Source organism: Protomyctophum parallelum (assembly GCF_964188405.1).
Source record: "Protomyctophum parallelum genome assembly, chromosome: 8".
Classification (NCBI taxonomy): domain Eukaryota; kingdom Metazoa; phylum Chordata; class Actinopteri; order Myctophiformes; family Myctophidae; genus Protomyctophum; species Protomyctophum parallelum.
The window spans coordinates 20,171,268-20,197,183 of record NC_139703.1 but is presented as its reverse complement, the minus strand read 5'-3'; the positions used below and the strand labels follow the sequence as shown (position 1 = coordinate 20,197,183).

Here is a 25,916-nt window from a genome sequence, read left to right as displayed (position 1 = left end):
ACAAAGATGCCCAGAACATCGAGATGAACCTGTGTAGTTTATGGCTGCTCCAACAGTAGTGGCAACATAAAAATAAAATAAAAACGGAATGTCTAATATCCACCGCGGTGGCGGAGACCAGAGCCATTGAGTAATGGTTGAGACGAAGCAGTGAAAGATACATAACGCCAGTCTTACCCAATACCAAATATTTCTGTTTTATTAACACAAGGCTGCTGTACTTTATACCTCATACTTTAAATGCTTAGTATGAGGTATAAAATACAGCAGCCTTGTGTTCATAAAACAGAAAGATTGGGTAAGACTGAAATTATGTATCTTTCAGGACCTTTCACTGCTTTGTCTCAACCATTAATCAATGGCTCTGGTCTCAGATATTTTGACATTCCGTATTTATTTATTTTTTATGTTGCCACTACTGTTGGAGCAGCCATAAACTACACAGGTTCATCTCGATGTTCTGGACATCTTTGTAATGTTAGTGTTAGTAAAAAAGCAGGTAAAAGAGTAAAGTTTGAGGCAAACTAACATCAGTCACTCTGCCGTTCACTGTAGTGGAAGAGATGCGCCTGGTGAGGGTTTAAACCCTGCAGCTACGTCGAGTCCGCCTACAGGAAATACGTAGGCTGCCACCATGAAACCGCTACGGAATCGGTCTATAACTCCATGCCACAGCAGTGTAACCACAACAAAACAGCACTTAATTAGGCCAGCATTTTAAATAATGTTGAGTCTGAAAATCAGTAAGTCTAACAAACTAAGTTCCCACTGCATATTTGCTTCTTGGCCTACTGTATTTCAACTGATCTGTCTCTGCAACAAATATTATCATTTCATGTAAAACAAATATAGGCCTATTGTTATTGTTAGGGGTGCACCGATGTGGAAATTCTTGGCCGATACCGGTGTTATACATGTTTATTAGGAACTAGACTGCTATTTGCAGTAGGCCGTTATTTATTTTTGCACCGGTCTGCACTGGGCCATTATTGGTTACAGTTCCTGTCAAGCATGTTTTTTAGTGCAAAATTAAAAGGTATGAATTAATTTATTTGACCCAGATTTGCGCAAACAGACTGGTAGCACAGCTGTGTAAAATTCTAATATTATATAGATTTTAAAAGGCTGTCATATACTCTGAATATATTCTTTCAAATGAGGTTTGGCCTTATAGATCAAAAATACATGTGCTCGGTTTTTTAATGAATACATTTGCAACTATTTGAATAAAGGCTGTACACATCAGTGAAATTAACCACTGGGAAAATCCATAATTGAGAGAGTGCAGGCCTAACAAGCTCATGCTCATGAAATATAGGCTGCATGGCTAACAGGGCTTAGTGCTTACCCTACCATTTCTCCTTTCTCTGACTCTATGACTTATCCACCCATGAAAAAATTGTATAGGCCATTTGGAATTATAACAATCTGTTGAAGATTGGCAGTTTGATCTCAACTTTTTTGCACACGGGCCATTGCACTGAGGTGGTGGCGGTGTTTTACCTCTGCTTGGATTCATGGTGAGTGCGCACCGAAAATACTCAAAATAGTAAGCTCACAATGCGCTGCATGTGGACACAACACTATAGATACACGGGATGACAATAAACATTTCACAGAATAAATACCACTTTGAATTAAAACAATATGTTGATAGGCTGAGTATGGCACGAATGATTATTTTTGGGGATGTGGAGGACTTCGACGTTGACCGAGCTGATGCACCCCCCAACGCCCAGTATTGTATTTATTTGGCCCAAAATGATTAATATATCATCATACTATCATCATACTATAATTCTAACAATGTCTGAGTGTGTGTCTGGCTGTGTGTGTGTCTGTCAGAAACACTGCCATAACTCCTTACTGCCTGCACCAATCACTCTTCACACACTTTTCACACAGACATTGACCATATGAATGCGGAGGGCGTAACGAAGCCCTTTTTTCGATTTGACACATTAATGATTATTAATGAATTGATTAGTCAATTACAAACGCACCCGGGCAAATATCTCACAATGGGTAAGGGCTAGTATATATAATCCGTTAATCACACAATTAAAGACCGTTGATCGTTTGCAGCTGACGGCCCACACCGTCACTAACTTTTTTTCTTTTAAATTTTTGCGGCTTATGCCTTTTTTTTAAGGGACAGACAGTAGGCTGACAGGAAACGGGAGAGAGATGGGGGAAGACATGCAGTAAAGGCTGTGTCGGGCCCGGGAGTCGAACCCGCGGGACACTGCGACTGGATTACCAGTCGGGTGCCCAGACGGTTACGCCACCGCCTGGGCAACACTAACTTGTGGATTATAGTCTGGTAAACTGGAAACTAAAGAAAAGGGGAAAAAAACGGTGCCCGCTGCCTGTGTGTGAGCCTGTGAGGGGAGGGTGAGGAATACCACTGCACTCAGTGCACTGAGCGACATGCAGCTGCTATACATCTCCGTACACGGGTGTATTACCGGATTTGGCTGCAGAGCAGAACATCGGCTATACTAATATTGGTGAAATTCAAGTTTTTTACCGATGTGCCGATGTCAGTTAACAAGGCAAATATCGGCCCCTACCGATTGTCGGCCGATACATCGGTGCACCCCTATTATTTGTAGAACAATGTTTTCTTCTGTGTCCTTTTGAACAGAGCAGAAACACAATTGCATCCACTCTGTTCTTAAAACAGAGTCCCTTGAGATGCAGCAGCTCATTTTGAAGAGGGACCCATATAACAAACAAGATTTAAATCATACAGTACACAAATACACAAAACATACAGTACAGATATACAAATAGATACATACATGCACATTTTACGGCGCTTTCCCTGCTGCCCCACCGGTAAGTGTGCCCGTAGTTTTCAATAAAAAGGTGTTTTGATCCACTCTGTCTCGGAATCTGGCATCCATCTTGGATTTTCCTCAATTGTGAATGTGCAACAGTGCCCCTAGCGGTCAGTGTTGCACAGCCAGTTGCACTCATTAGGGGAGACGAGAGAGATGCTGTCAGAATCAATAAATACGTCTACGAGAGTCTATATCTTAGGCTGCACCTACCCCACCAACCACCACACCATCAGCTGCTACACAATGGAGAAAGAAGGGATCAGTGTCATTACTGGGTACAGAGAGGTTGCCAGATTATGTCAGTGAAACAAGCAACAAGGTCTATGAAAACAAGCCCAAACAAGCAACCAATTTCACCACTTGAGCCCTATTACATCAGCTATTTTCAAAAAAGAATAGTGAAAGAAAGCCCAAATAACTGAGTTTTCAAGCTATTTTACAGAACAAATTCGCTTATAATGGGCATAAATGGCAACACTGCAAACCAGCACTATCTACAGGCTACTTTGCATGGGCAAAAATATGTTTTCATCTGCCGACTGAACAAGACTGTTTGGTGTGGAAGGGCATATAGAGGGAAATTATCTGTCTCTCTCATATAACTCTGTCTCACTCTGATTGTCTGATTGTGTGGGGTGTCTAGCCAAACAGGTTATGTTAATTGTATACAGTAGTCCCTACTACAGAGCAACGGCGTCTCCGGGAGTGCCTGGTAGCTTAAACACCCACTGGCAAAATAATAAGCCTGATTTGACCTCCAGGCAAAAACTAAAAGAACCCCACGGTGCGTGTCAGATTAGAAGTATAGACAAGTTGAGTCTAGATGTGAATATAAGGTAGTCCTGAAGCTACTGAATGATGAGAAGTATCTAAGAGATAGAGGGAGATTGTTCCAATCAAATGTAGCAGAAAGACCTCCATCCAACCACATTGGAGATTTGGGGGATTTAAAGTAAGGATTTTGTAGATGTCTTAGTGGATATGATGTCAAAATACTGCTTCAAGTAAGAAGGGCACCTAAAGTAAATGCATTTATAAATTGAGAGAAACCAATGTAATTGCCGTCTTTATTAAATAAAATTGGCAGCAGCCAATTGAGTGAATTGTACACGAGGCAGTGATGATCATCATATGGACATCTCATGCACCCACGCTGTGTCTATTCATGAAATATGTTTTCTCTGTCCCAAATCTGGAAATCTGTGTGTATTGTAGGCCCTGTAGGTAACAAGTTGACCTGCACATCACTAGTTTGCACGCACGCATGCATGCGGGAACTACCCATAGATCCGAAGTCCCGTTAGTCCGAACATGCACTGCTCCCGTGCTTGCGGTTAGGTTTAGGTTTGCTCCCGTGCTTGCGGTTAGGTTTAGGTTAGGGTTCGAGATAGGGATAGTAATTTCGGAACAATGAACCTTCTGACTAATGACACGGCACCTGCATGCATGCACACATGTCAAATCAGCCTTGATTTAACTGGGCTAATGAGGATCTATCCATTGACTCCTCTCCTGTACTGTGTTATCAGCCTGTGTCGCAAGTGGAGTGTCAGCTCCGAGGCTCAGCTCTAGGTATTTCGGTGGAACCACAGAGAAAATTAGATTAGCCTAAGCCTTTTAACTGCGTTGGGTTTGATCCCATTTGAGGGGCTGGCAACACTAGCGTACTCTGTTTGTGTTCAGAGGCAAAGCGCATCCAGTGGGAGATGGGAGAAGGCTGCCTGAGAAGTGAATAAAAGGCTCCGCCGCTCCGGTGACAGAAGCTAAGCAGCTTTAGCTCGGAGACACAGTTCAAGCCAGGGGCGCGACACAGAGTGGCAAATAGCTTCACACCTTTTATTACACGCTACCTCTTTAGGACTCATACAGGTGGATCTTCAGACATGCCAGAGAGTCACGGAAAGAGGCATTTTCGGGTGTAGGGGGATGCCACGTAGAGTGGCCATCTGGGAACTGGAAGGTTCCCATCTCCATTCCTATACTGCCATTATGGGCCAAGTGTCCTTGTGTAAGACAGTGAACCTAACTGTTCACAAGTTGCTGCCTTGCATGGTTGCCTCTACCGCCGTTTTTTGTAGTCGAGTCCATCAAGACCAAGTCTGAGGGGGGAGAGTCCGAGTCAAGACCGAGTGTTGGAGGGGGTCGAGCCTGAGTCGAGAACGAGTCGAGAACGAGACCAGATTGTCTTTATTTTTTTGTCATTTGAAAACACGTCAGCTACACTCCGTTACTTAACAAGATGGCTGTCTATAAGCGCCAGACAGCTTATAATGTCTTATAATGTTAACGTGAATGGGTTCCTCATAATATGGGTATAATATCTCATTGCATTGTAGTGGAGTTGTGAGCCTCGATTGGACTAGGTGGGGGGAGAGTCGCGAGTCCCTTGGTCCGAGGCCAAGTTAAGATCAAATAAAATGATGTGTGAGACCGAGACGAGACCGAGTAAATTTAAATCTGGACTCTAGACCGGACTGGAGTACTACAACACGCCGTTCACATTCATCCACACATGAATGGCAGAATGTAACAGACATTGCAAAGTTATTCTAACAACCACTTTAAACCTGGTGTCCCAGTTTGAGCATGTACATTTATAAAATATAGCTTAAGTGGTTAGACAATAATAAATGTTTGACTCTCATGTTACTTCACATGCACCCTCATCATTTGTGAATGTGCTGATGTCCCACATCATCTGTGTTTTGTTTCATTGATCTAACCTTACCTGACATGTGAAAATTACTTTGGTCTCTTGGACAGCTCTTTGCCCACCTTGTGGTATTTGTCTGACTGAATGCAGAGGGACAGATACCCAGTGATGGGCAAGCTACTTGGAAAATGTAGTAAGCTACACTACCAGTTACTCTCTATTAAATATAGCTCAACTACAACGAAGCTATCCCCAGATAATTGTAGCAAGCTACACTATAAGCTACATGGCAAAAGTAGCTAGCTACATGGACACTACTTTAAAAAAAATATATTTTTTATCAACTTAATGATCAAGTTTCCACCGAACAAATAGCCTAATAGGCAGGCAAAATGCTGAGTTTGATTGTTTATTAAAAAACAAACAGGAAACAAGCCCTCTGTCTGGCTTTTGGTGTCAACTTTTTCCCATTTACTTGTATTAATGTACCTTGCGGTGTCAGGAGCCGGCTGATTCATGTGTTCAGTGTTGGGAAAGTTCTTTTTTTTATTAACTATAGTTCAGTTCACAGTTCATTTTTTTTAAAGGAACTAATTCAGTTCATAATTCAACATTTTGAACTAAAGTTCATGGTTCCAAAAATGTTTTAGTTATTTTTTTTTAATTATTATTATTGCCACAGCCTAGCCATTTGCACACCAGCTGAGAGACATAATTTAGACTAGAGAATGCTAGTCTCTCAAGACAGACTGTTGCCTCGATAGGCACTGTTTTACCGAATATTTGAGGATGGGATACTCAGATTGAGAGAATGCTGACAGGCACTTAAATGAGATGTTAATGTCCTGTAGTAGACTTAGAAATAAAACTAGTGTTGACTAATCAATACAAGTGGCTCTTATTTTGATGGGGCAGTTTCTGCACAAGAAGTCCGTTTGACTTGTAAACAAGCTACGATGAATGAGCTGTCAAAGTACTATAGTCGCTAAACCGTTAGCGATCAAATTTACAATATGAAAACTTTCACTTAGACAATAATCTAGGTTACACACGCTGGAATTAAACATGGAACCTGCAGGCAGCATTAGGTGAGTAATTCATTGTGTTGTGCTAGAGATAAAAGGACAGCTGCTGCGTGGGATCCTCTTGCTGCTTAACAACATAACTGTGTCAGACTCTTCTTATCTAAACCAACCAATCATGGATTTTTTTCCAGGGATTTTTTTCCCCACAAAACTTTATTTAACAGTCAATTTGTAACGTATAGCTTTTGTTGAAAGCTACGTCACTACTTGGGTCTAAAAATAGCTACACTACAAAAAACGCTACTTGGTTCAAAAGGAGTGAAGCTACCGTCAAGCTACTGATAAATGTAGTTAAGCTATGTAGCTTCGCTACTTGTAGCTAGCTACTGCCCAACACTGCAGATACCATATAGTGCCGTGTGTGTGTGCAGGGAGGAAGCCAAATACAAAGTGTGCCCTGGGGGATACGGAGGCCTGTCAGTTCTGCCTAGCCGTCTCATGGCTGGTCGGGTGGGTCACCGTGATGGAACGTCTCATGCTTAGCCTCCTCAACCTCTTCCACTTCTCAGAGAGCTAGTAGAATGGGCCAATGCTAGGGACCTCGAACCACCTCCTCCACCCACAAACTGAATAACTCATACACAGACAATATGCAAGTAAGCAGCATATCGATGCTGTCAGGCAGAAACCTCTTATCTCCATAAATATTCAAATGTCTGTTTTTGGTACAAAAGGTACTGTTCTAAAATAACATACATATAACCAAACATACAGTACAGGAAAAACACACAGACCTACCAGCAGATGAACAAAGGCACTCCAACGCTATAGCCTTGAATACTTGTATTCAATTACAGCATTCAATGTTTAACTTACTTTACTTTGATGGCTTAATCCTAGACACAGCTGCTTTGAGTGCCTCTCTTCCTTTCAAGTTATGTTGCTGCAGACGTCGTGTGAAAGTACTTCATTTCTTCTTCCGAGAAGAAAGCGGCTGCCCTTGCTGTCCTCTGACCCATGGATGGCCTCGCCACAGATGGGATAATTTTGGCGAAGTCTTCTGCGTCCATCTTTCCAATGATGCTAGCGATTTAAGGAGGTCAGACAAGGGAACCGCTTGCAATTTAATTAGGTGATTGTGCTTCAGAGAGCTTTTGCCACTCGATAAACTCCCACACATTGGCCTCTGTGGTTTGCTCAGGACCCTGAGACGATGCAAGGGCACCGTCGTCCAAAACAGATCATGACTCGCCTCATCCTCTGATGCTCGTATTCCTTCAGAGAAAAACTGTTGATTTTTCTCTTCAACTGAAAACAAGAGGATTGTTCTCTCCTCTTTGCTGCCAGGGCTCTACCCATTAGCCAATTTTAATATAGGATAGGACGGTTATTGGTTATGTCTGATTCATGTGTTTGTGTTTTGAATCCCACACACTGTCTTCAATTACTAAGTGAGGATAGTGTGTGGGGTCTCCATTTTTCCTGTATTCCTGTACTAACGTATGTCCCTCCAGTGCATGTACACCATATTTTGTCATGTGTTTGTGCATCCACTCACCCACCATCCACCCATTTAGTCCTTAGGCCAGAGGCCTTATTATCGGATATCGTTGCCCTAAAAAGGGACAAGACATATGTGGTATCATTTTGTTCGTCTGACATCCAGGAGTGCAAAATTGTGTGATAGCAGTTGCAGACACACACACACACACACACACACACACACACACACACACACACACACACACACACACACACACACACACACACACACACACTCTCTCTCTCTCTGTCTCTGCAGACTCACCCATCTGCACCAGATCCCATAGTCGATGGACAACTGTTGATGGTGGAGAGTTAGCAATTCAGTGGATGAGCACAGCCCCTGCACCAGATGTAGTCCTTGAGCTTTTGGCCTGTAAATGTGCACAAGTATGCAAGCTTCTTAACTGCAGTTGTCTCAGCAATGGTTTGAGATGTACAGACCTCTGCAAACTCCAGAACTGTACAAACCAAACACCTGAGAAAGATTGAATGCCTACAGTTGAACAGGACAGTTCTGACGAGGAAGAGGTACCATAGTTCAATACAGCCATTGACATAGACGTAATTTGGTGTTTTCAGTGTTTACTATAGAGGGTGCTCTTCCACAACCTGTGCAACGTTAATCTATGGCTTCCGAATCAGAGGTAGACAGGAGAAGATGTGATCAAAACCAATCCAAGACATGTGTAGTATTATAGGACATTTTGGATCCAAAATGACCTTGATATTGACCTTTGACACATGACCCTGAACTTGAATTGCTTCAGTCACCTCTTAAACTCAGCACCCCATAAAATGTATACTTTGATGTCAGAATCATCCAAATCAGTCGTTGAGTTATGCCTTTCACTATATACCATTGTTTTCATCATATATCAGATATAAAGGCCAAAAACAAGTAATCAGCTGCCATTTTGACATTGCTATCACATCATTTCATAAACTACAGACATGTAGCAATACAAAAATCACATGGTTTGTGGCAACGATATCCGATAATAAGGCCTCTGGCCTAAGGACTAATTGTGGATTTGCCCGGTATGGCTACAAGAAGTATAATTCAGCATGTCTGTTGTTCTATTATGATGTTGGTCATGCCCATCCATGGTACAAACATCAGAAATGTGCATAAAAGTGAATAATTTTGGAGTTATAGATAATAATCAATTGTGGTTTTGCATAATCAGATTATACCCCTAAAATCATATTCAGCTGCCCTTCTGAAACTGCTATCACACAATTTAACACTCCTGGATGTCAGACGAACAAAATTATACTTGTCCCTTTTTAGGGCAACGATATCTCACCCGGCCTAAGGACTAATTAGCCAATTTTAATATAAGATGTTCATGCTAGAATAGTGGAGTGGAGAGTCTGGAGACCCAGTCAGCCATTTGTTGGTCGAGCATAAAGTACAACGCTTTCTCTGCTGCAGCGTGAACACATCGCTGTCGATTCACTGGTAATATGTGCATGTAAAGATGTTCGATTTTGTGTCACAGATGGTTTGCGTCATTGTGCGTCATTATGCTTTGTGCTTGTGTCTGTGTGCGGGCGTGCAAGAGCACAGGTGCCTGTGCATGAATGCACATATAGGATCCACATAAATGGGACGCAGAAGTAATATTTCAAGGATGGTACAGAATGATAATATAGGGTGTGAGTCTTCACCTCATTTTCTCTACTCCTGCTGAGTGAGAATTGTACGCAGAGGCTCTACGGACAGTGCACACCTCAGTGAGCTCAAGGGCTTGCATTTATTATCTAAGAGAAACCGTTTGGACACTTTTACAACACCTACGATTGTAACGTATTATCATCATGATATATCCTACAAAAAACAAGTGACAAAACATTGTATACTGCAGCTATTGTACAAATTGTGTCGACTCAACTTATCAGTGTTGCTATCGATTGCAACACTGATAAGCCTCAAATTTGAAAGATGGTGGGCAGCGGACAATTAAGCGCTGATTCAGGTTTTCAATTAGGCTTTCAACCTGTTCTGTGAACGCTTGGAACTGTCACTATTTTCATCCGACTGTTTTTTTGATTGATTGAAATATTTATTAACAGTTTGTAGAATTTACAGTACATTTTAAGCACAAACTCAATACAAAGACTGTCAACTGTGAGTGGACGACCCAATTAAGCATTACACTTGTTTACAACAGGGTCCACATTGTTCAATTCATCAAAACATTTAAAGACATACAACCATTTAGAGACATACAAATAGACATTTCTATGTAGCTAAAGAACAGAACAGGAATTCATCATATGGGAAGCAAAAAAGGGAAAATATACAAGCACTGGGAAAATATACAATATACAGTGAGGGTGGGGGGGTGGGGGGGATTCAGATTTTACAGAGGCCAGTTTCGAATTGCAGCCATCCGTATAGGTGCCCTTTGAGAGCGGTTTTGAAGGAGTCAAGGGATTCACATGTCTTAATGACTGTTGGTAGGGCGTTCCACATTTTGGTGGCATAGGAGCGAAAATAATTTAGTCCCTTGTTTGTGCCGAATCTGGGTTGTACATGGTTTGTTGCACTCCCTCTGGTGTTGTGGGTGTGGACTTCGTTTACATTAAGGAAGTATTTAGACAGGTACATGGGTATCTTGGTGGTGTATCGAATCTTGTGGACCAGACCCATTGCAAGATGCTGTACTCTGTCGACGACCCTAAGCCATCCCAGCCTGTCAAAGTGGGCAGGGGTGAGGTGGGTTCGGGGGGTGAGGCCAAGTAGGAGCCTGACCAGTTTGTTTTGGGAGGTCTGGAGCCTTGTTTTAAGGGCCTTTGAGGTGCTGTGGTACCAAGAGGTGGATGCATAGTCAAAGAAACCTTGTACGAGGGCTCCTGTTAGGGTCTTCAAGGTGTTTTTGCTGACCAGTGAGGAGATCCTGTAAAGGAATCTTGTTCTTTGATTGACTTTTTTGATTACGTTGGTGGCCATTTTATCACCGGAAAGATTAGCCTCCAGGATGGAACCTAGGTAGGTAATTTGATCTTTTCGTGTGATAATATTGTCACCCACTCTAACCAAGAAGCCATCTGCCTTGCTGAGTTTACTATTTGATCCGAAGAGGATGGATTCAGTTTTTCCCAGGTGTAAGGATAGTTTGTTATCAGCGAGCCAGGTGCAGATTCTACCGAGTTCAGAGCTGAGGGTTCATCTTTATACAGAAGCTTTGTCATTATGGTCATGGTGGGAGTTCTGGTCCCACTATGTCTTTGTCACTACACCAGCAGCAGCACTAAACCATAGTTGCATTTGACAGTAGAAATAGGTCATCAATACAACGCTAGTGGATTAATACATTTTTAATGGGTGGCCCCCAGTGCCCTTCGCCAAATGACCGGAACTACTTAATATTCACCAAAACCAGACCAGAACTCCCACCTCAGGCAAACAATTTATACCTTTACAACGACTATATTAATGGCTTTTAAGGCATAAAGGACAGACAGATACACAGTCTATAGTTGTTATAGTTGTTTATAGTTATGTTATGTTCATAGTGACACTACCACCATTCAATCAGAGTAATCTAGTAAGAGAGTGGTGACACACTTTGATCTCGCCGCAAAGCTGGGTGCTAGTTCCAAAAATTGGAACTATCCCATTGAGATAGAACGAGCACGTCCACATTCCATTGTTACAATGGGAGTAAACGCTAGTGTCAGCACTCTCTTACTACATTACTCTGCATTACATACTGTATGGATTTGTTTATGGTTATGTCTGAGTGACGTGGTCTGCTGGCCCTCCCAGTAGCCAATTTCAATATAGGATAGATTTACTGGGAGATCGTGCTCTGATAACAATGTATCTAATGTATGTAAAAAATAATAATAATAATAAGCACCCAAAACTATTATAACGTATCCCTTGCACCTTGAAAAAGACTAAAATCACAGTATGTGAAACACAATATGAATTAAAGGGTATGCCTTTTCTTCAAAACACTATATCCTATACCAGCAATTCACTCAGACTGAAATTCTAATTCTTTACATAAAGGCACATTCAAGGCACCCAAACACAGCACAACTCCCAGAACAGTTAACAGTCGCTCTTTCTAAGACCAAGTAAAACGAGCAAAACCATGCACACAAGTACAGTATTCCTCCCAAGCCACCCACTTCCCAACCCAAGTTTACACAAACGTGGGAAGTTTGGAAAATTCCTTTACACCCAAAATATGGGTGTAAACAGCTTAGTGAATCAGGCCCATTGTTCGGATGAATACCAGACGACTCGCCCCTTTACCAACTTGCCCCCGCGAAAAGTGTTAATGTAGTTAACAGTTAATTTAGTATGTCCCTCCCTCCCTAAAATCTGAAATTATATTGTATACAGATTTATTTGATTGTATACTAGTCGATCTCTATACTCTGTAAAATCAAGGCAGAATAACATGAGACAGAGACGGTGATTGCTTAATTAAGTTAATTTAGGACCAAACAGTTAATTTCGTTTCATTAAACACATTTATTCCATATGTAGCCCATGTTTTGTAATGGCATCATGATGCTATTATGCCCATGGATATTTACAGCTAGGTAGAGTAGTGGGGCGAGATAGAAAAGGGGCGACCATACCTGTTACCGTTCGGATAATCTTATTTCTTTCTAGCCGAAACATGAATGTGAAGTAGAAGAAATGTAGTAGAAGAAATTTCTTGAAGGGATACATGAAAAAACAATGTAAACGACAGGGAAAACCTACAGTAGGAGAGTGTCCCAATGTGACAGATAGAGGGAACAGGTGAAAATGATATGGATGGATGTAACGGAGGAGAAAAGAAACAGACGGACAGAAGGAATCGCTCCCCACTTGTACTGGTAAATAAGCTTTCAAAACGAAAACAGTTTAAGAGGCAATGGCTGCTATACCTGGCCAGGAAAATGGTCTGCTGTATTCCCACAAACCATTATTGGATACTTTGAGCAATTCTCTATGCCAGAAAAAGGAATTATATCCACCCAAACAACCAGCTTTAATCATCCTGACAAGTGCAGCTATGATGAGTATGTCTGGGTGGTGTTGTGTGACTGTACAGATGCCAACACATCTCAGAGCTCTCTCGTGCGGGAAACGGTTTTCTCCGTGGTTCGAATCCCAACGGTCCGGTGCGGGATATGTAGATGTCCGTTTAGCGCATGTTTTTATTGATTACTTTCAATCGCCTTTGTACACACCCGGACAATAGCTCAAGCAGCCCTGATTAATCCCACAACACTCCGGTCACGTGAAAATAAAAAGAAATGCCTCCCTTCCTGAAAACAGGACGGGAATGCACATTGTGTCTATCACACAATGGCTGCCCCCATGCGAGCGTACTCAACAGTCAACAGAATCACATTGCATACGATCGGCTCGTATCCACCTCTGCCAATCTGCTCCTGTTTCTCCCTCCCCCCTCCCTCCTGCATGTTTCAGGGGAGGGAGGGCTCCTGTTTCAGTCGGGTCTCCTTTCCTTCTCCATACTCAAACAAACAAGACAACTATCACGGATTGGATCGCCGATGGAACGGTTATTTTTTTATGATGATGATCATCGCCGCGGTCAGATGGAACAGTGCAAATAGGCTACGCACTGTTGTGTTACTGGAGGGGCACAGCAAGTCAGCAACACCACCGTCTCTCGGCGAGCCGAGTTGGAACGATATACAGTGACAGACGCGTATAGATGGATAAATAATGACAGCACGTCTTTGCATCGTTCCATCTGCCCGCCTGGCGCCTACCCTATCCGTCATCATCATCTTCATAAAAAATAAACAAAACACTAGTAACGTAGCCCCGATATGTTGCCTCAGTCCCTATGCTCATTCTTTAGCTCATACAAAAGCCAATTACCGACGAAGGGTAGATGGGATCAATGTGTACTTTTTAGACATTCAGTAGACATTCAAGTAGACATTCAGGGCTTTCATTCGATGTATAGTATGATTAGGATATTTTCTATGTTCATTTTTATAACTGCCTGTCAACGTCTGACATAAAACGGCCCCTAGCTCGGCTTTCTCTTCAAGAAGAGTACGTTACCACAAAGCAGTTGTTACATAAAGGTAAATATATCCAGAAAGGAAGATGGTAAAATATTTGTTTTAAATTGGAGTGGACAAATTAAGCTTTCTTTTGAGGTATGCGGTGTGCTTCTCGCTATAAGAGAACATTTGCTGTCAGCCTTGGAAAAGGTTTTGTCGTCCAATGCTATCAGCGTTAGCGTCAGGCTGAGGGAATCGCTAGCACGCTGAGTGTTAAAACTATATGTTGAAAACGGAGGCAAAATAGGCAAACAGCATGAGAGATTTGAATTTTAAAACAAGCGAACAATAAATCTTATTAGTATTTGTGCTGACTTCTAGTGGTGGGAACTTTCGGTCTTTTCAGTGAACGGTTCGGTCGTTCACTAAAAAGATCCGTTCATTTCGGTCGTTCGCGCGGTTACTGCTGTAAGCTATAGGATCTCCCGCATGGACCATACTCTATGGCACGGACCCACCAGTCACTCGAACGAGTCGGTGCGGCTAGGAGTAGTAATTTTTTCCCCTACAGTCTATGGTAGTAGCAGAGTAGCACTGTCAATTAGCATCGAACATTTGCGCTCGTTATAGCTAAATACGGTATTTAAAAATTATGAATTATGAATTATTATTAATCTTAGTTACAATGAAAGTGAATGGATGTGTTTTTTTTAAGGGTAACTGTTCCGTTTTGGCAGAGTCAGACGATCTGCGATGTCAACACCAGTCACTCCTCCCAGTCACCCCCAGTCATGATGCCTTCTACCCGGGCATAATTTCCTCTTTACGTCCCCTGTCTGTCTGGGACCACCAGAGCTCCAATAGCTATAGCAATTATCACAATTTAAATAAATAAGCATATAGAAACCATTTCACATTAACAATGTTGGTAAAACTAAGATATTTGAGGGGAAATATATAATTTATATCCACAAATAAAATATCATTGATTAACTCCATTCCTCTACCCTCCATCCCTTTAGTTTCCATGGTTATTGAGCCCCTCCTATATTTAATCTATACTAACCAATTATGGTAATATGAATTGTAGCCTATGCTATTAATGTTATTAGTATAAAGAAGGAGCCTAATCTATTTTCATGTTTTTATAGCATTAAATACTATATATATTTTTGGTATGTATTAGCCTGTTTATTTCCCATTGATATAATTTCACCATAATAGTATAATTCCACCATATTATTATAATATCACCATAATAGTAGTAGCCTACATTTAAACAGAAGAGAGCTAATTTAATAACCAGTCACTCTTATTGTTTGATTGTCACTGATGAATTGAACAAGGTGGACCCTCTTGTAAACAAGTAATTCTGTAAACTGTTAATACATTATTTCAATCAATAAATCAATCAAAGTTTAATGTTTCTACGTTAATTATCATGACGTTGTTTGTTGCACTTGCAAGTAGTATTTGTATTTGCAACCAGAGGGCTACAAATACAATCAGTCATTCAGTCAGTCAGTCATGCATTATTATTATTATTAGACTCATCTGTCTTTCCTTCCGCAAAATAAAAATGTATGGGTTTCCAATGCTAGACAATGTCAGACCCAAGTCAGTCATTCGTACACACTTCACAGGTAGTTTACAGCACCTCGTTCAGTCACCACCCCCTTCTCCCGGTCGGTTATGCTGTTATAGCACTTTGAACGAAATATGCATTTCGGTCTTTCGGTCTCCTCGGTCAATGTACCAGTATCAGTATGACCGATCAGGCGATCACGACCCCTTATCCCGGTCGGTTATACTGTTACAGCACTTAATTGTATTTCACATTTTCTGAATTTTTTCTTAAATATGTAAATTAGTTAACCCTTTTACTGCTGCCATTTATTGAGAAATTAGGACCTAATTCATGCCAGCATTTTTTTAATTTGAGCTCTTATTTTGAAAAGCCACATTTTGCCTCAACCGGAAGTGAGCTTATCCCTGCCAGCTTTACGTTGCCAAGACAACCTTTGTTTACATGATCGAATCATGCCGGTACATTTTAGCACTCCACAACGTCGGCTCGTGCCGTCAAAGAAACGCTGTTTTGACCAAAAATGCCATCTGGGACAAGGAATAGGAGATACAGGCGATTGAAAGAAACGGATAGAATGGATTCTTATGGCGACGGTGAATTAATATGAACGATCCAGTGCAGTGCTAACAACATTGCTAGCTAACCGGCTAACGTGAGTAGCATTATGGCTTGATCAATCATATTCACTATAAAAGCGCAATTGCCGAAGGGCTTCGGCAATGGCAGCAAGCGTTAATATCAAATTAATGCTTCAATTGCCGAAGGGCTTCGGCAATGGCAGGAAGACGGTTAATATGAAAAAGCTACTATTGTGGATGGGTTATCATAATATAAATTTACTTATATTGATCCTATGAACTGGTTTTGCACACTCTATTCATAATAAGTTGGCATTCATTCCAATGTAAATATCATGGATTTTACACATTAAATACTGGTTCATTTTGGAACCAGACCTTCAAAATCTCTCCCAAATCCGTCAGCAAGGCCTGCCGTATGCACTGGAAAAATATGTGCGTGGCATTTATTTTTTAAAACAGTGTTTTATCATATAGGAAAACTATTGGTGGAGAGGTTTGTCTAACCCATGTTATGCTTAGCTGTGATTGGACCATATCAGTTTGGGGAGGGGCTTAGCTATAGGTGGCGGTCTGGCTCATGGACTAAAAACTGGTTCTGAACTGAACCGGTTCCCAACTGGTGGAAAAGGGTTCTGGGAGCTGGTTTAAAAAAGAACCAGTTAAGTCCCCTAAAACGCTGTCTCCGTGTGGCAGAAAGGGCAGATCGGCTAAATACTTATTCTGCGGGTAACGCAGAATACGTCCTCATGTAGACAGCACCTTACATTATTTCCACAAAGCATATCATCATTATTTTAATGATCAATCAATCGATTGTGTTCTGGCCACTGACATGCTATAGCTACAGTGTCTTCTCTTCCTCTTTTGCCATACTACTGTTTCCACTACTAAGGAAACAGATTGCACAGTTTGGGTGTGAACGTCACCTACTGTACAGTATCAGCTTGTGCTCTGATGATGCTAAAGGGCTGGTGGGATGAAAGGGTGGATGAATTCTCACCTCCGTTGAGGCGAGAGGCGTCTCTGGGGGACAGCTTGCCATTTCCATTTGTTTGCCCAGCAGTTCCTCCTGGAGGATATTTTCCTTTGTGTCCGACTTCAAGCACAGGTCGCTGTTGTTGCTTTAAATGCGTGAACCAGCTATGCATAACATTCACCCATTCACACAACAATGTCAAAGGCAAGTAGGCAACCATGCAAGGCACTGATCCCAATGATGTTCATTGGGAGCAGTAAGGGGTTCGGTGTCTTGCACAAGGACTCTTTTTCATTAAGTCAGGATTAGCTGGGGAATGAAACGGGAACTGTCAGTTCCTAGACAGCTACTGCCAACTTTTATGAAAGTGCTATGCAACTTTCATGGGAAGCGCAACTTCACAAGGGTAGCGCACTGGTAGCCAGTACAGTCAGATAGAGAAGTGGAAAGTGTAACCTTATCTTTTTTTTTTATCATTCATTTAATATATTTTCTTCACTAGAAGTCCTGGTGTTCGAGCCAAGTTCTTAAGGACCGTAACACTAGTGTAGTAGAGTTCAAATGGCTGCAAGTTGGTAGAGGGGAGGTGAGAGGATAGAGACAGTTCATGTTGGAATCTGCTGGTTAGGCCTCAAGTCATTTAGACTTTATTTGGAAATGGAATAGTCTTATCTGCCCACAACAGCTAGTAGTATATTATATATCCAGTGAATGTCTGCTGGAGGGTAAAAAGCAGAACTCAATATTGAAGCAGCATGTAAAGCCAAACACGTAATAGAGGTAAAAAAAGGGAGGCTGCAAAAACAAACATCCCTTTGCAGAGTGAATGAGGACATCAACCATGGAACATTGGTTTACATAACACTGTAGGCTATTTTATACGGTTAGCCAAGCCTAATTTATACTCTGTGCAATGGTGTCCATATAATGAGTTATTAGGAGTACCATAGAATGAGTTATTAGAAGTACAAGCGTCAGAGCCATATGTAGGCCACAGACAAAAACCTCTTACTATACAAATCTGTAGACAACAAATATTAATAAATCATACTGGAAGCTTTCAAGTTGAGTCTTTCTTTTTAATATATCATACTGTAAGCTTTCAAGTTGAGTCTTTCTATTTATAGTATTAATGTATGTTGCACTGTATATTATTATCAGTGTTTCCCAAAGTTTTCCATTCCAAGGACCACAAAATAGCCATAGTACAGGTGTGTGAAACGGGTAAAAAATGTTACGGCTCACTCCTCCTCACCTTCACATGCAAGCACTGCTTAGCCACTCCCCCCTCACTGACTACTCCATGGCTCTACTCAGCACACCTGCTCTCCTGCACCAATCCTCTGCACCTGTCTTCCATCCTGCAATCAAGCACTGCCTCTACAAGAACCCAGTCTGCCCCTCATTCCACGCCAGAGCTTCTCGTGTCAACACGTATGGTAAAGTACAGCTCAAGCATTAGTGTTGTTAAACTAAGTTATAGAGCTAGTTACAGTTTAGCCTTACGTAGCTGTTCAACTTTGCAGCTCCAGCCTTTGTTGTTTTTTGCCGTGTTATTATTATTCTCTGAAGACTGACGCCTCCTCTCCTTCTCCTCCTCAGTGTTTGAATTCCGTGCTGAGTTTGGCCAACCTGGAGAGCCACCAACATTCTACCACTCCACTCCTTTCCATATTACTTTTGTGAATAAACCTGAACACTTCAGAACAACGCCTCCTCTCTTGCTGTGCACTTGGGTCACAACTTACTAAATATAACAAAAATATATAATAATAATAATAATATAAATAGCCAAATAGCGTACTTGTGAATATACTGTATTTTTCTTGTCAAGTAGTAACATCGCGCAGAAAATTATAGATAATAAATTATAATTAAACAAAAGAATGCCTGTCTACAACTGGCCCCCAGTAGCAACCTGTGTCTTACTTTTTTTCTTTTTTTTTTATCCCACAATTTTGCAACCCATCTTTTCCACCCAGTGTCAATTATCAAATGTAATCCTGGGTGCTACACTTCCTCTGCCAACCTGGGGAGGCAGTGGACTGACCTCATGCTTCCTTCTATGCATGAGTAGTCCAAGCTGCTTCTTTTCACCTGACAGGGGAGAGTTTCCCAGGCCGGACGTAGCGCGTGGAAGGAACACATTATTCCGACCAGTTCCTTTCCCCTCCATCAGGCGCCAGGGGGGGTAAACCTGTGTCTTACTGACACTTCTTCTCTTCTCTATGTGTTCCATCTCTTACTCCCCAGTTAATCCACACCATCAGCGTGGTGGACAGAGATGAACCCCAGTCTGGACATCGCTTCTATTTCACCCTGGCCCCCGAAGCCTCCAGCAATCGACACTTCACTCTCTGGGATGTCAAAGGTGAGAGGGCAAAGGTTACTGGCAGAGACGTGGAATGAGGTTGGGCATGGTGAGTAGGGGAGTGATTCGCCACTGGCATGAAACCACACTGTGGTGTTACAGCAACAGACCTATGCAGCTGCAAGAGCAGGCAGCAGTAAAATGTAAAATAAGAGAAACTGAACAGTACACAGTAGCCGACTACACTACATAATGGTAAGCACTGTTTTATTTCACTGACATTTCACCATAAGGTCATACTGACTGTAGACATGGAGTTGCACTAACCATTTAGCTCCCAGGGAACTACTGTACAAGTCTAGAGTTCAAGTCAAAGGTCAAGTGAATACCTAAAGGGGAAACTATGGAGCCAAATAGCATTTGTGAATACATGTTTCTTGTCAAGTAGTAACATGGCGGATATGGTTGCTGTACAGAACAATATTGGTGTACTAGAAAGTTTACATAATCACAGGGAAGTATTTAGAGGCCACTAAAATTATTTAAGTAACCATTTACCCAGCCCTGGTGCAGCACATTCCCAATAATTGCATACTCGGTACTCAACATAGTTAAAGACAAATATTTTAAATTACATTCAACTGCCCTTAACACTCTTTGGCGAGAAAACAATAATAGTACATTTTATTTGTAAAGCACCTTTCAAGACAAAGTCACAAGGTGCTGAACAGAACACAGAACAAGCAATCAACAAGATAAAACCAAAGGAAAACATAGCACAATAAAGTAAAAAGACAATACAGAATAAACAAGGCAAAAACTCAAAACATAGGCATGTAAAATAGTAAACTAGAGGCAGAATCACAAAAACATAGGTATATAAAAATAAGTCAGGTAAGAACTACATGGGAAAAATAATTACGGAATAAATGTGTCTTTAGCTTTCTCTTAACCCTTGGACTACCAGTCCCAATTTTTTTGTTTGGGTAACAAATTGGCATATTTTTAATTCATCGTTTTAACATACAAGAAAGATCTGGTGGATTGAAGAGATGTTTTTCTTTTTTCATTCATTGCAAATGTATTCTCTCGATTCGCCACCAGATGGCGGGAAAGCATCATTATGCTGATTTTGGCTAAAATAGACAGATCTTCCTAAGTCACTTCCGGTTCAACGATCAACAACAACCTGTAGTATTTTGACCCTAGTCAATAGCTTGGCTGGTCCGGATTGCTAAGCTAATGCTATATTTTTCATAACTAAGTCAAATTTACCTCAAATCAACCCCAAAAGATCGCAAAATATCACATTTTTTACAGCGACGCACATAGAGACGGCGCGCGTGCACGATAGCGCACGATCACGCGGATTTCGGCCGTTTTTTGGTAAATTACATCCAACATTAGTGATATTAGCGAAAAAATATTAATTTTTGCTCTTTTGACCCCGCGATAACTGATATTGATTGTCATTCCGTTTTTTCCGTTAACGGGAGGTTTAGATTTTTCGATTAATTCCGTTTTTTCCGTGAATTGTAGGCCAAGGGTTAAAAGAGTCTACTGACTCAGCATTTTTTAACATGAGGGGCAGGGCGTTCCAGAGAGTAGGAGCAACCACTGCGAAAGCCTGGTCGCCCTTTGTTCTTAGCTTAGTCCCCGGTATCTTCAGTAGGCATTTGTCTGTGTGTCTGTCTGTGTGTCTGTCTGTCCCGCTGTTACACCACCCGCCCGCCACCAGAGGGCGCAGCTGTATCACACAAAACACACGCACGCACTCACACACACACACACACACACACACACACAACTTAACTTAAAAAAAAAAACGTAACTTAAAATGAAAAAGAAAAAACTTAAAAAAAACTTTAAAAACACGTAACTTCAAAAAACGTAACTTAAAAGTTTTGGACGGGGGTGAAAAGTGTGTGTGAGAGAGAGCTATAGTAAGAAGAATATGCAGATCAATATAAATGGTTCTGTCTCCCTCCCATCAATAAAGATCTATCATGAAAATGTCAAGAGTTACCATGTGGGGGTCCCCGAACCTCCTAAACCCCGATAATGCGCCCAGAGAGGCAACACGATTCCAACAAACCCCTGTACAAAACGGTTGAGAATTTATAGTTACCATGGGGGGGTCCCTGGGGGTTTTCGAACCTTGAGACCCCCAAAGACGCCCCCAGGGGGGGACACGATTCCAATGAGCCCACTCCCGTCCAAAACGGTAGAGAAATGACATAATTACCATTTGGGGGTTCCTGGGGGTCCCTGGGAGTCCCCGAACCTTGAGACCCCCAAAGACGCCCCCAGGGGGGCGACACGATTCCAACGAGCCCACCCCTGTCCAAAACGGTAGAGAAATGACAGTTACCATTTGGGGGTTCCTGGGGGTCCCCGAACCTTGAGACCCCCAAAGACGCCCCCAGGGGGGCGACACGATTCCAACGAGCCCACCCCCGTCCAAAACGGTAGAGAAATGACAGAGTTACCATTTGGGGTTCCCTGGGGGTCCCCGAACCTTGAGACCCCCAAAGACGCCCCCAGGGGGGCGACACGATTCCAACGAGCCCACCCCCGTCCAAAACGGTAGAGAAATGACAGAGTTACCATTTGGGGGTCCCTGGGGGTCCCCGAACCTTGAGACCCCCAAAGACGCCCCCAGGGGGGCGACACGATTCCAACGAGCCCACCCCCGTCCTTAACGGTAGAGAAATGACAGAGTTACCATTTGGGGGTTCCTGGGGGTCCCTGGGGGTCCCCGAACCTTGAGACCCCCAAAGACGCCCCCAGGGGGGCGACACGATTCCAACGAGCCCACCCCCGTCCAAAACGGTAGAGAAATGACAGAGTTACCATTTGGGGGTCCCTGGGGGTCCCCGAACATTGAGACCCCCAAGACGCCCCCAGGGGGGCGACACGATTCCAACGAGCCCACCCCCGTCCAAAACGGTAGAGAAATGACAGAGTTACCATTTGGGGGTCCCTGGGGGTCCCCGAACCTTGAGACCCCCAAAGACGCCCCCAGGGGGGCGACACGATTCCAACGAGCCCACCCCCGTCCAAAACGGTAGAGAAATGACAGAGTTACCATTTGGGGGTTCCTGGGGGTCCCCAAACCTTGAGACCCCCAAAGACGCCCCCAGGGGGGCGACACGATTCCAACGAGCCCACCCCCGTCCAAAACGGTAGAGAAATGACAGAGTTACCATTTGGGGGTTCCTGGGGGTCCCCGAACCTTGAGACCCCCAAAGACGCCCCCAGGGGGGCGACACGATTCCAACGAGCCCACCCCCGTCCAAAACGGTAGAGAAATGACAGAGTTACCATTTGGGGTTCCCTGGGGGTCCCCGAACCTTGAGACCCCCAAAGACGCCCCCAGGGGGGCGACACGATTCCAACGAGCCCACCCCCGTCCAAAACGGTAGAGAAATGACAGAGTTACCATTTGGGGGTTCCTGGGGGTCCCCGAACCTTGAGACCCCCAAAGACGCCCCCAGGGGGGCGACACGATTCCAACGAGCCCACCCCCGTCCAAAACGGTAGAGAAATGACAGAGTTACCATTTGGGGGTCCCTGGGGGTCCCCGAACCTTGAGACCCCCAAAGACGCCCCCAGGGGGGCGACACGATTCCAACGAGCCCACCCCCGTCCTTAACGGTAGAGAAATGACAGAGTTACCATTTGGGGGTTCCTGGGGGTCCCTGGGGGTCCCCGAACCTTGAGACCCCCAAAGACGCCCCCAGGGGGGCGACACGATTCCAACGAGCCCACCCCCGTCCAAAACGGTAGAGAAATGACAGAGTTACCATTTGGGGGTTCCTGGGGGTCCCCGAACCTTGAGACCCCCAAAGACGCCCCCAGGGGGGCGACACGATTCCAACGAGCCCACCCCCGTCCAAAACGGTAGAGAAATGACAGAGTTACCATTTGGGGGTCCCTGGGGGTCCCCGAACATTGAGACCCCCAAGACGCCCCCAGGGGGGCGACACGATTCCAACGAGCCCACCCCCGTCCAAAACGGTAGAGAAATGACAGAGTTACCATTTGGGGGTCCCTGGGGGTCCCCGAACCTTGAGACCCCCAAAGACGCCCCCAGGGGGGGCGACACGATTCCAACGAGCCCACCCCCGTCCAAAACGGTAGAGAAATGACAGAGTTACCATTTGGGGGTTCCTGGGGGTCCCCAAACCTTGAGACCCCCAAAGACGCCCCCAGGGGGGCGACACGATTCCAACGAGCCCACCCCCGTCCAAAACGGTAGAGAAATGACAGAGTTACCATTTGGGGGTCCCTGGGGGCCCCCGAACCTTGAGACCCCCAAAGACGCCCCCAGGGGGGCGACACGATTCCAACGAGCCCACCCCCGTCCAAAACGGTAGAGAAATGACAGAGTTACCATTTGGGGGTTCCTGGGGGTCCCCGAACCTTGAGACCCCCAAAGACGCCCCCAGGGGGGCGACACGATTCCAACGAGCCCACCCCCGTCCAAAACGGTAGAGAAATGACAGAGTTACCATTTACCTATCCACGGACCGGCCGACCTATCAAACGACCGGCCGACCTATACACGGACCGGCCGACATATCAAACGACCGGCCGACCTACCCACGGACCGGCCGACCTATCGCACCGGCCGGCCCAGAGGCCGGTACAATTTATTTTTAATAAAATAAAATAAAATAGAAATCCGGCCGGCCGACCCTTAAAACGACCGGCGGAATGTGTTTACCGGCTGACCCGCGGGCCGGAACAAATGGATTCTGCCCTTGCTGCCTGTGCCTAGGCTAGGGTTTGACGTTGGTTGCCAGTGGACCAAGGGGTTGACGGATTGTGTTAGTATATTCAAGCAACGTGATTATATGTAAATGTACTCCCTAAGAATTGTATATGAATCGTACTATTAACGATTAAATATATGTAGGGTAAGTATTTTGTTTGCTACAAATTCAATAAACTATTATAGTCTACTCCCTACTTTAATGGATTGTCAACAACTTTCATAATTGCCTAAAATGTCATCATGAATTAAACATGTTTTTCTGTTTTGTTTTCTGTAAACCTAACCCGGGCCGTTTTTGTTGCAACTGCATAATGTAAGGCTACAAAAGGTTCCTCATACTGCTGCCACTCTATTTAGACATACACTTTGCCCACCTGGCCGCCTCTGTGTACTGTTTTAAAAAAACATTGTGCCTTTAGAGCCAAGTTGGATTGGATGTTTGCGGACGCCTGCTTGGAGATGTGTACCTAAGTGAATGTGACGCACGGCTAAATCAAGATTGATGTGACAGCGGGAAAATGTCAGGGGAGTGGACCTGCATGGCGAAGGAAATGTCACCATGCGGAGGCTGCTTTGGCTCCTCGCTCTCATGCATGCACGTGTATCTGCACAATTGTGCTGAAAGCCCAAGAGTGCATGGACAAAATTCTCACTCGCAAAGCAAACACCATACAGACACTCGGACAGGCACATGTGTATGCATGCACTCACGCGCACACACACACGCCCACATCACACACGCCCGCACAGTCGCGCACGCACGCTCCACGCACGCGTGCATGCACGCACGCACAGTCTCCACCTCTCTCTCTCTCTCTCTCTCTCTCTCTCTTGGAATGACACACGTCACAACCACACTCCGATGGTCAGCTGGAAGTGAATTCACGTGTTGCTTTGTGTCACGACGTGTCACGTGTTGGAGACACACGGATAGTGCCCTCATTCAGGGCCAACACTGTCAAAGCACAGCGAGTCAGCCACACTCACACACACACACACACACACACACACACACACACCCTAACCCTGATTCTTTTTTTTTTTCCAGCGATTCTCTTAGTTTTAAGGGTAACTGTTGTGGTATAATTGCAATATTACACTTCTACGTTGCTTTCAGAACTCGCTCTGTAGGCGAGTTCCTGCAGCATCGCAGGCGTGCATTAATGACGTTAAACCACCCCCTCTCGTGTAATATTGCTTAAATCCGGACTAGTGCTTTTCTTACTGATCTTATTATATCCACAACCAGTGGTAGAGTAGAGCATGTGATCTTATTATATCCACGACGAATTCTCCGGAATTGCATTATTTTCCAATGGGACCCGGCGGCAACTACTGGCGATAGCAGGCGAACAGGTGATTGTCGAAAAGTGGGCGGAGGAACGTTGGCCGAAAAGATAAAAATAATAATTCATCTTTTGGGCGACGTTGCCCGGCGATAGTGGGCGATTGGGCGATAGCCAATGTAATTCAAGCGATGCTCGCCGTTGGTCTTCCGCTGTTAAAACGTACTGTTAGGCTCATTCTTCTTTTTACAGAAGCCCCTTTTGGACAAAACACTGAGCAACGTCTTTGGTCATTATGATAGACAGATGTGTAGAAAAAAAGACATGT

The 25,916-nt window shown here is 43.7% G+C and overlaps 1 protein-coding gene across 1 annotated transcript in view; it reads left to right on the top strand.

The window, feature by feature from the left end:
• Window positions 1-25,916, top strand: part of LOC310862535 (cadherin-22-like) — a gene marked incomplete at both ends in the record, with an annotated part of 133,421 nt that overhangs the window by 83,824 nt on the left and 23,681 nt on the right. Inside the window, one exon of the mRNA XM_083770479.1 lies at window positions 19,465-19,582. Coding sequence (XP_083626605.1) covers window positions 19,465-19,582 — 118 coding nt within the window. The remainder of the gene's footprint in view (window positions 1-19,464; window positions 19,583-25,916) is intronic.